This window comes from Natrix helvetica (assembly GCF_964273705.1).
Source record: "Natrix helvetica genome assembly, chromosome: 12".
NCBI classification, from domain to species: domain Eukaryota; kingdom Metazoa; phylum Chordata; class Lepidosauria; order Squamata; family Natricidae; genus Natrix; species Natrix helvetica.
Window position 1 is genome coordinate 14,323,624 of NC_138556.1, and position 11,162 is coordinate 14,334,785.

Sequence of the window (11,162 nt, forward strand, 5' to 3'; positions counted from 1 at the left end):
CAGCATTAACCGTGTGTTGTTGTTTTTTTAAATGTCATGATGTGGATTTTTCTCTAAATAAGTTTCACAGCCCATGGAGATGTTGGGAGTTTTTATTTCTTGGCGAAATGAAGAGATTGACCCTTTCCAATTCTCCACACGATTGCGAATGTATACAAAACCGAAAGCCACAAACAAATTAGTTGCCGCAATTCTTTATAGGGTTGTTCCCTATGATTCCAAGTTCATACAGAATTGATAACGTGGCAAAGGCTAAGTACATCAGAAGGGAAATGGCTCCCAGCTTTTTGTCTAATTTCCAACCGTTCAGATGAACAGCCAGAAAAATAAAAACGATGGAGCAAATGAGAGAAATGGCCGTATAAGTCAATCCGCTGCTGTTGACTAGCACAGGACCTGAGGGGTCAACAAAGGCGGTTTTTATAAACCAAGGTAATCCCAAGCACAACAAATCAAATACATTGGATCCTACAATGTTCGACATGGCCATATCTCCTTTCCCTGCAAGATAGAACATATTAAGCACGTCAACCTTAAGAGGTTTGCTGTAGTATTTCAGTTGTTACTTATTAATCAAATCTAGACGGTCGCCCAGCTCACAGAAAGTGACTGTAGCAACTCAAATTTTATGTTTAAAAGACACTTGCTGTGTACCATTGTCTGTGGTTTTCACAAGTTAGAAAATGTCTTCAGATCCATGTTAAGAGTGACCCCTCTGGGCTCATCGAAAATAGAGTGAAATTAGTGTATTGTCTTTCAACAGGGGCCACTCGCTTCCCAAGTAGGACAAAGGGCAATGGTCTCATCCCAGTAATTATTAGGTAAAAAAATTGGAAGAACCTCTTGCACTTCTGAATGTAGTCAGCTTATTAATTTAGCGAATGTAGGTGTTAAAAGGCATCAAAAACTGGAAAAGATGTCGCATTTCGTCACGTGGTTACCAACTTGGCCACGGTAGCTTAACGGATGCAAAGGGCTTACCTTTTTTAGCCACCAGAACACTGGCAATTGTGTCTGGAATGCTGGTTCCGGCTGCTAGTAGGGTAAGGCCCATTATCGTTTCAGGAATATGTAGGGTTTCCCCTGTAATCAGAAAAAATCCAAAATCAAATATCTCATTTCCTTGGGAATGAATTGGGAAGCAATCATACGTAATATTTTAGAGCAGCGTTTCTCAACCTTGACGACTTGAAGTCCTATGGAGATGACACAACTAGAATACAGCAGCCTGGTAGCCAATGAACTAAGCTATAATTTTATTCTGAAAGCAGAAAACCCCACAGCCACAGGAGTTGAACAGAGGAAGCTATTTAGCTGTGAAAAAACTGGTCACTGAATACTACGAAAAGCTATATAACCTTTCCTTCAAATACCAGAGAATGCTATTCTTGACAACGGCAGCCCTTCTTTGGAATAGCTACAACCAGCCTAATCCTTTCAGTTACTTTGGCATATTTATCACATGAGCTGTTTGAAGTCATATGGGGCACCAGCCTTTCAATAATCTACTCTGGGGGTGGGGAAATGCTTGCATTCTCGCAGGAGGAGGGGCCTGGAGCCTGCTAATAATCCTTGCTTTCTAAAAACTAAATTCAGATGAAAAGCAAGGGAGACATTTGATTTGTAGAAAGTGGGGAAATGCAACCTTTCCTGCTGTAAAATATATTTTCATTTATTTTAAGGTTTTTACTTTAAAATAAATAGGGGCAATAGCGGTTCACTTTTTAAAGACAAAAATAAGATTCCGAATTTATTTCACTCTTAATCAGTCTTGAGGATTCTAGGTTTTGTTTCCTTTTACATCATCCTTGTATTACAATGGTTTTACCTTAAGCAGGTGTCCATCCCTGCATTGTTTTGCATTAACTGCTCGGGTAAAACCTTTCAAGAGTCTGGAGGTGTAGGTTACCTAAGCCAGGAGCTTACACATTTAAAATGGTCATACATTTTGGGCAGTGGTGGGATTCAATTTTTTTTTTGCTACCGGTTCTGTGGGTGTGGCGTGGCAGGGGAAGGATACTGTAAAATATCCATTTCCACCCCACTCCAGGGCAAGGATACTGCAAAATCCCCATTCCCTCCCCCATCCCGCTAACCTGCTTTCCAGCTCCGTTCTCCTATGCAGGGCAACAGAAGACCAGCTGATCAGCTGGGATGCCGATCAGCTGGGACTCGGGAGGCAGCAAATAGAGAGGAGAGGCAAGAGAATAGAAGAGAGCAGGAGAGAGGAGAGGAGAGGCAAGAGAGGAGAGGAGAGGAAGAGAGGATAGAGGAGAGAGAGATCAGCTGGGACTCGGGAGGCAGCAAATAGAGAGGAGAGGCAAGAGAATAGAAGAGAGCAGGAGAGAGGAGAGGAGAGGCAAGAGAGGAGAGGAGAGAGGGAGATCAGCTGGGACTTGGGAGTCAGAGAATAGATGGGGGCGGGGCCAGCCAGAGGTGGTATTTGCTGGTTCTCCAAACTGCTCAAAATTTCTGCTACCAGTTCTCCAGAACTGGTCAGAACTGGCTGAATACCATCTCTGATTTTGGGACATGTAGATTGGCTTTGCACAACCCCCAAGTGGTTTTTAAGAACCATACCCTTAACTCTTGTAGACACATACAGAGCCCTCAAGCAGTTATCGTGTGGTATTAATTCTTACACTCTAATCTGCAGTCTTACACGTGATCTCTGCAGTAGTATTATCGCCTGAAATCAAGCTTTGTATTTTGAGATGCTGTTAACCTGTCGGATGGAGCAGGCAGGCTGATAAAACTAGCCCACTGTAAACCTACCCACTATAGTCACCATCCATACGAGAATGTACGTAAAAGCGGAAATCCACACTGCCGACAGGAAGAAGGAAAGCATGAACCACTTTTTCCAAAAAGGCTTTCTGCAGTCCGGAATCGTCAAATATAGTACCGTGATGATAGGGAGAGCAAGCACCCACAGAATTCGCTTCAGATCTGCTTCCGGCATGGTGAACACGCTTGGATCTGTCCGATGAAAAGAATAATAAAAAAAAGAGAGATCCTGAGGCTTAAAAAATAGTTTTCCTGATAATGTTGTTACTGTATTTCTTTACAAAGCTGTCTTCATTATAAATGCATAGGGCTTTATTCCATCAAATTTTTCTGTAGATGTAAAAAATCTGAATATTGGAAGCTTCTGCCAACAGTTTCGAAAGCAAGTAGAAAAAATGCAAGTAGAAAAATAGGGACCACCTTTGGTGGAAAGATAACAGCGTTCTGTGTGGCTTTGGCGTTTAGTCATGCGTGACACATAACCACAGAAACGTCTTTGGACAGTGCTGGCTCTTTGGCTTTGAAACTGAATATGTGCGAGGGGAACCTTTACCTTTTATCTTAGAAATTACATAATAAAATGCAAAAATTAGGTATTTGTCCTTGGTTTGCCCCACAGATATCTCAGGAGCCAACGTATTGACCTGGGGAGTTGTATACCTAATCGCAACCTTTTTACAAATTACTCATGACATAGTTTTGACATACTTATCAGATGTTTAGGTACCTTTGTATCTAAAGCTTCCAGCATTTGAAAAATATGAAGAATTTTAAAAAAAAGATACTACATGCCTTGTAATTTGGGGGTTAGGATTCCAAAAAATACATCTTAGCAGATCTTGCAACTGTTTTTAAAGATGCTCTGTGTAAAAAAAAAATTACCTTCAGAAATGTTATCAAGTCCATGTAAACTTGCTGAAAGTTGAGTGTAATCAGACTCATGAAAAATGTCATTGTCCGGTCTCGATTGTCGTCGAACGAGAGGTTGAGTCTCGTCCCTCCATCCCGACAGTGGCTGGTCTTCGGCATCTTCCGTGATCACCAAGAAGCAGGTGCAGCATGGACTAAACTTGCTCATGAAATACTGGTTGATTTTAATGTCGAAGCAGAGTACTAAAATATAGATGCCGTATATTAACAGGAGTGAAGCGCATTCGTACCTAAGACAAAGTAAAAACTTTGCGTCAATGTGGGCTTAAGAAGGCTGTATGAAACCACCCACTTTGGCTTGATGTGGTAGACATACCTAGCCAATTGCAGCTGGTCCATTCACCAGCCGTGACAAGACTGTTGCATGAAGCAAATCAATGTATCTTGCAAAATAGAGTAGAGTAGAATAGAATAGAGTAGAATTCTTTATTGGTCAAGTGTGATTAGACACACAAGGAATTTGTTTCTGGTGTGTAAGCTCTCAAATGTTCATACAACTATAGTGATAAGCAACAAAGTTACAGTAATAAGATAAAGAGATGTAATAGGGAAGATGAGAATAATGATGGTAATACTGCCCTTTTAGATATTTTGAGAGTGTTGTGGGAATTAGTTGTTTAGCAGAGTGATGGCATTCGGGGAAAAAACTGTCCTTGCATTTCCCATTGCACTAGCAATTGTTCTTGAATTCAGCACATGAGTATTTTCCAGCTGTCCCTACATATTGTACAGTTTGAATATGGGACTTTTTCATAGCAATACACATTATATGCCTAGCTCCAACTGCAGACTTTGTGCTTGAGATACGGGTGACCAGAATAAGTCAAAAGTCTGTTAGGCTCTATCAGATGCTGCATCAAAACGGGCAGATTTCACTTGAACATTTGCTCTGCATTTTCACTACATCTCCAAACATCCGCCAGCACGACCCAAATGCAAGAGAGAACACAGGTTGCATCTGTGGTTGGAGAATAATTCTGTGCGGCAATGAATTCATCTCACATAAAAACCATTCATGAGGATTCAGGCCCTCAGCTGCAGAGGTGTGGCATGAAAAATCGAAGGCTCCATATCTTCTCTTGCTAAAATATCTGAATAAAGAACTGGCAACCTCCCTGCGTAGCATTGTGACTAGTGCCTGCTTGGGAGCTGCTTGTCCACATGATCTGGAGCTCATATTCACTCCACCAGCTGGATTGCTAGTTCAGAGAGCAAAGAATTCCAGCAGTTTGTCTCTAACGAACATAGGCAGCTAAATAATGCTTGGATAGCGTTTCCTTGTGGAAATCAATTACCGGTAATTATTACATGTATATGCTGCCCAAGTCACTGTAACAATTCAGAACCGCCTCTCCCCAAATATTTAAAGTGTGCCTTTAAGTGTAAACAACCACTCAATCCACTTATTAAACCAGCCAACCATGCGCCTTAGTGTGGAAAAGCAACATAAATAAGTAAAAAGGTGACTCCTAAAAGATCTCCAATGAATAACCAGTTCTTTCGGTGCTGTTTCATCTGAATAAAATAAGAGAGAGCAGTACTTTCAGGGAACACTTACCAATAAACTTCGTTGTCTACAATCATGGCAAGAACGGCCCCGGCGCTAATAATATAAGCCAAGCAATCTCTGAACAATGGCCAGCAAGACAGGTGTGAAGCCTAGAGAATACAATTCAGACAATTCGACATTTGGATTAAGTGAGCATTTTCAAGTCTTCGTAACCAATGGGTCCTTCGAGAACATAAGAAATTCTCTGTTGGATTGGATCTTAATCCATCCAGTCCAGCTGTGCATTCTTCCAGGGACCAAGTAAATACAGATGGAAGCCTACCATCTCCTAGCAGATGGCCTTCAGAGGCAGTCCCACCAATGTGAAGACCAGTGGTGGGTTCCTACTGATTTGGCCAAACCGGTAGTAGCTTGGTGGTGTGGGTCTCTGGAACTCAGGCCTACCACACCCCTGAACCAGTTCTCCCGGTGCTGCCGTAGATGCCGCCATCTTGTTCTTTGCTTCCGCGTATGCGCAGAACAATTTTAGTAGTACCGCGCCTGTGTGTACAATGTGGATCAAGCGTGTGTGTGCGTGCAATATGGCACGTCCCTGAGTGAACCAGCAGTAGCGGCTGCCAGAACCCACCACTGGTGAAGACTAATAGCTATTGATCTTCATGACTACCATCAGCCATGCTTTGGTTGACGTGTTTCAAATTCTGAATTGTCAATACGCCCAGTAAGCAATCATTCATTCTACTTAACCTAAGATATTTCCATCTGCAATATGGAAATTATTGGATACAACTTGTTATAGGATGTATGTTCCTCTATATCAGTGGTTCTCAACTTGTGGGTCGGGGGTTCAACCCCTTAGGGGGTTGAATGACCCTTTCACAGGGGTTGCCTAAGACCATCGGAAAACACATATTTTTGATGGTCTTTGGAATCGAGACACCAATTTTATGGTTGGGGGGTCACCACAACATGAGGAACTGTATTAAAGGGTCGTAGCACTGGGAAGGTTGAGAACCACTGCTCTATATCAACTTTCTAAAAGTACCAAGACCTCGATAACATCCTACCTGGGAAGTACCATCACTTGGCCCCAAATTAATTTCCCTTTGCAGTTAACTCGATTGCAGAAAATACGACTTCAGCAACAGAGTGGTCAATGCCTGGAATCCTCTACCCGACTCCATTGTTACATCCTCAAACCCCCCATAACTTTAACCTTAAACTATCTACTGTGGACCTCACCCCATTCCTAAGAGGCCCTTAAAGGGGGCGCGCATAAGCACACCAGCGTGCCTACCGTCCCTGTCCTACAGTCCCCATCTATTTGTATTCATTTCTTTCGTTCATCTCCATATCTATATTTATACCTGCTATCTTGTACATGTTTGACAAACCAACACATAGAAATACAAGTGGTAGAGCGCACGCACCATGCCAGCTAAGAGTCCACAGGCTGCACAGATGCCGAGAAGATTGTAGATGGCAGAGCCAAGGATGGTGCTGACTCCGATATCTCCCTTTGTGACAAAGACACCTAAAAATAGAGCATTGGTTGTGACAGGACTGACTGTTGCTGTGGCAAAGACTGCACCGTGTGCTGGTTGAAGGGTGGCTTACCAAGAAAGGCGGTGACTAATTCAGGAGCAGAACTGCCAGCTGCCATGAAGGTTGCTCCGGCTACGTCTTGAGAAAGGCCAAGAGCTGCAGGGAGGAGAAACGGGGACAAGAGAAAAGAGGCATCCATTCATCAGGGATGGGTGAGAATCGAGGAACAACACTTTCATTTCTGTATTGATTTTTCTTATTTCTACATAGATCCTTTCAATATATAAGAGGTGGGTTGCTCCCGGTTTGGATCGGTCGAACCGTTAGTGGCAGGGATGGGAGGCTCCGCCCACACACCCAGATGCGATCACACATGCATGAGTGGACTGGTAGCGCCCGGATTTGAAACCCACCTCTGATATGTGTGTGTGTGTGTGTGTGTGTGTGTGTTGGGTTTGTGCTGATAAATAAATAAAGGGAGACTAGTATAGATCTATTTCAAGCTATTTAGCTCTCATCAGCTAGCCATACCCTTACTGGGATTTGAATTTATATATACTATGGATGATGGATGGATGGAGATAGATAGATAGATGGATGGATAGATAGATGATGGATGGATGAATAGATAGATAGAGATAGAGATGATGGATAGATAGATGATGGATGGATGGATAGATAGATCAATGATAGAGATAGATGATAGATAGATAGATAGATAGATGATGGATGGATGAATAGATAGATAGAGATGATGGATAGATAGATGATAGATAGATGGATGGATAGATGGTTAGATAGATGATGGATGGATGAATAGATTGATAGATGATAGATAGATAGATGATAGATAGATGGATAGATGATGGATAGATGAATAGATAGATAGAGATAGAGATGATGGATAGGTAGATGATGGATGGATGGATAGATAGATCGATATAGAGATAGATGGCAGATAGTAGATAGGTAGATAGATAGGTAGATAGATAGATAGATAGATAGATAGATAGAGATGATGGATAGCTAGCTAGCTAGCTAGATGATGGATAGATGATGGATGGATGAATAGATAGATATAGAGATGGATAGATAGATCGATGATAGAGATAGATGATAGATGGATTGATGGATAGATGGATAGATAGGTAGGTAGATGATGGATAGATCAGCCTAAAGGCCGTTCATTGGAGAAGGAAAATTGTAGTCAATGACTGTGGTTGAAAAACCACAAGAATACACCCAGTCGTATAAAGGGAGTATGAAGGGAAATGGGCAGGGATATTTGCGAAGAATGTGTGTTTGTGTGGGTGTGCGTGCACACATCTGCCAAAAAAGCAGAGATAGCAATGTGAAGTCAAATCGCTTCAGGTTTGGTTTAATATATGGTATGAATTCACTCCCTGTGATCTGTCAACTCATGATGTTACGCAGATCTACAATAGCTCACTCTTCAATAGGTTGTGTTTAAACCATTTTCGAGTAAACCAGGTTTCCTCATCCACGGCTGGCCAGTTCTCTCTCCTAGCCAGAAATACCTTAGAAACTCATTGGTTAACAAAGAAAAGCAGACTGGAATTCTAATTCTTAGCGTCAACCACATTTTAGCCTAGCCCGTTGCGAGAGCCCACATCATGAGTTCCATGTATCGGTCATTGTACATACAAACCTGGTCAGATGAGGGAGAATATAAATCAATATTTTTTTAAATATTGATTTATACAGTTTTTAAAAGTGTGGCAAACTGCCCACCGTTGTGCATATATTTGAAGTGAAGGACCATATAAATTGAAACAATGAAGAAAAGGAGTTAGTCACGGCTTGGCCGGCCCATTATGTGGATGCTGCCAATATTCTTAGAAATTTGGCTTTGTCCAGAACACATTTCATAGCTGCTTTCCCAAATCCTTTTTATCTGCCCAGGAGATGAATATGCTCCCAGCGCGCTGACTCTACAAACGAGGCCATTTGTTCACTACTGATCAAGCCCAAGAGATAATCCTTGAATTCTTTGGCAGCCATAATGCTCTTGGCTTCGGATTCTTTCCCCTACAATAAGCCACAAAACTCCGCGTAACTTTTCCTAAACGGCAGTTGCCTTGTTGCACAGAATTGTCTGGAACGGCAATCCAGTTTGGGGAAGGGGATAAGATAGCCCACGGCAGACTTACTATGACTGATCATCTCCAACGCTGGGAGGAAGTAGTCGTCACAGACAATGGCCACTGCCAGGAACATGTAAAAAATGATGATAAAATAGATCACGATGCCGCCTTCTACTCGTTCCTGCGGTGTGAAAAACCCGTCGGGGAATTCCGACGATGGGGAGAGAACACACCGGCTCTTGTTTTCTGTAAAACAAGTTAAAGGTAAAGGTTCCCCTCGCACATATATGCTAGTCGTTCCCGACTCTAGGGGGCGGTGCTTATCTCCATTTCAAAGCTGAAGAGCCAGCACTGTCCGAAGACGTCTTCGTGGTCATGTGGATGGCATGACTCAACGCCGAAGGCGCACGGACCGCTGTTACCTTCCCACCCGAGGTGGTTCCTATTTTTCTACTTGCATTTTTTATGTGCTTTTGAAGTGCTAGGTTGGCAGAAGCCGGGACAAGTAACGGGAGCTCACTCCGTTACGCGGCACTAGGGATTTGAACTGCCGACCTTTCTGATTGAGTTCAAGTAAACTAGTAAAGCAAGTTAGGAAATCCTAATTTCATGAAAAAACACATCTCAGTTGCCTTAGTAGATTCAGTTTGAAGAACTGGAGGACAAGGCAGAAATGACAAGGATGGTCTCCCTCTTTTTTGGGAGAAATAGCTTAAAAAAGACTTTGCTTTTTTTAAAAAATAATGAGCACGGCTCTCCCCAAATGAAGTACTCTTATCTAATTTCAAATTAAGTTTCTAGGTTCTATCATATCACAAGACTTAAAATGGGCACCTAGCATCAAAAACGTCATCAAAAAAGCGCAACAAAGAATGTTCTTTCTGTGCCAACTCAGAAAGCTCAAACTGCCCAAAGAGCTGCTGATTCAGTTCTACAGAGGAATTGTTGAGTCTGTCATCTGCACCTCCATAACTGTCTGGTTTGGCTCTGCAACTCAACAAGACAAGACACAGACTTCAACGGATAATCAGAACTGCAGAAAAAACAATTACTACCAGCCTGCCTTCCATTGAGGACTTGAATACAGCACAAGTCAAAAAGAGGGCTGTGAAAATAATTGAATAACTGAATAACTAAATAACCGAATAACTAAATAACCGAATAACTAAATAACCGAATAACTAAATAACCGAATAACTAAATAACCGAATAACCGAATAACTAAATATCTGAACAACTAAATAACTGAATAACGGAATAACTGAATAACTAAATAACCGAATAACTAAATAACCGAATAATTAAATAACTGAATAACAGAATAACTAAATAACTGAATAACTAAATAACTGAATAACTAAATAACTGAACAACTAAATAACTGAACAACTAAATAACTGAATAACGGAATAACTAAATAATGGAATAACTAAATAACTGAATAACAGAATAAGTAAATAACTAAATGACTAAAATTTCTTTTGGCTTTCCCAGGTGGCTTATCACCTCCTCTTTCCTGATTTTGTCAACCAAATCCTGAGACCATCTTATCCTTATCAATGCTCCTGGTTGAGGGGATCCCCATGAACGGAGACTACAATGCCTGCAGTGTTATCACCTCTACCTTCCTAATTCATTTCGTGGGCCTGCAAGGACCTATCCGAGAGCAACTTGGCTGCCCCGAGTACCACTGACTCCCAAGTAGAGGAGTCCAGAAGAGGAGAACTGTCCCCACTTCCAAAGCACCTCGTTTCCCGGAGCAGTGCGCGCAGGACACGGAGGGGCAGCTGCCAAAGGAACTCGCCCGGCCTTACCTGGATCCTCGCGGAGGTGCTGAGCGGTCGCCCCCGGCAAAGGAAGCCCCCCTGCAAAGCCTCCGGTCCCCCAAAGCAGCCCCAGACCCAGGGCGACCACGCAGGGCGCCCGGCAGCTTTTGGGGTGACGCTGAGTTGGATACATCTTGCAAGGCTGGAATCGCGCATTGGGCAGGGCGGGCAGGCGGGCAAGCGACCGGCCTCGGGGGCTGCAGGGGCATCATGTGAGACCGTTGGGAAGGCCTTGTCGGGCTCGGGGGCTCGAGAGGGAGGGAGAGAGGGAGGCTTAAAGTCCTGGAAAGAAAGAAAAAAATACTTTGGGAAGCGGCGCGAGATCAGCCGACCAGGGTTGGCAGCGGCGGGGGAATTTGGCGGAAGGGGGATTAAAAAAAAAAAACCCTGCAAACTTTCGGGTCCTCAGAGCTCTTCATCAGGGAAGAGAAAAACATTGCGAGGCTAGAAGGGATTCAA

The 11,162-nt window shown here is 42.8% G+C and overlaps 1 protein-coding gene across 1 annotated transcript; it reads right to left on the bottom strand.

Annotated features, from left to right (window-relative positions):
• Positions 1–7: 7 nt before the first annotated feature.
• Positions 8–10,915, bottom strand: SLC24A5 (solute carrier family 24 member 5; the record flags this gene model as incomplete). Its single annotated transcript, XM_081964565.1, is given in 10 exon segments — positions 8–501; positions 982–1,083; positions 2,776–2,979; positions 3,670–3,947; positions 5,276–5,376; positions 6,658–6,761; positions 6,845–6,928; positions 8,944–9,123; positions 10,692–10,872; positions 10,874–10,915. Coding segments are annotated over 10 exon segments (1,599 nt in total). The 3' UTR covers positions 8–178.
• Between the last annotated feature and the right edge of the window lie 247 nt (positions 10,916–11,162).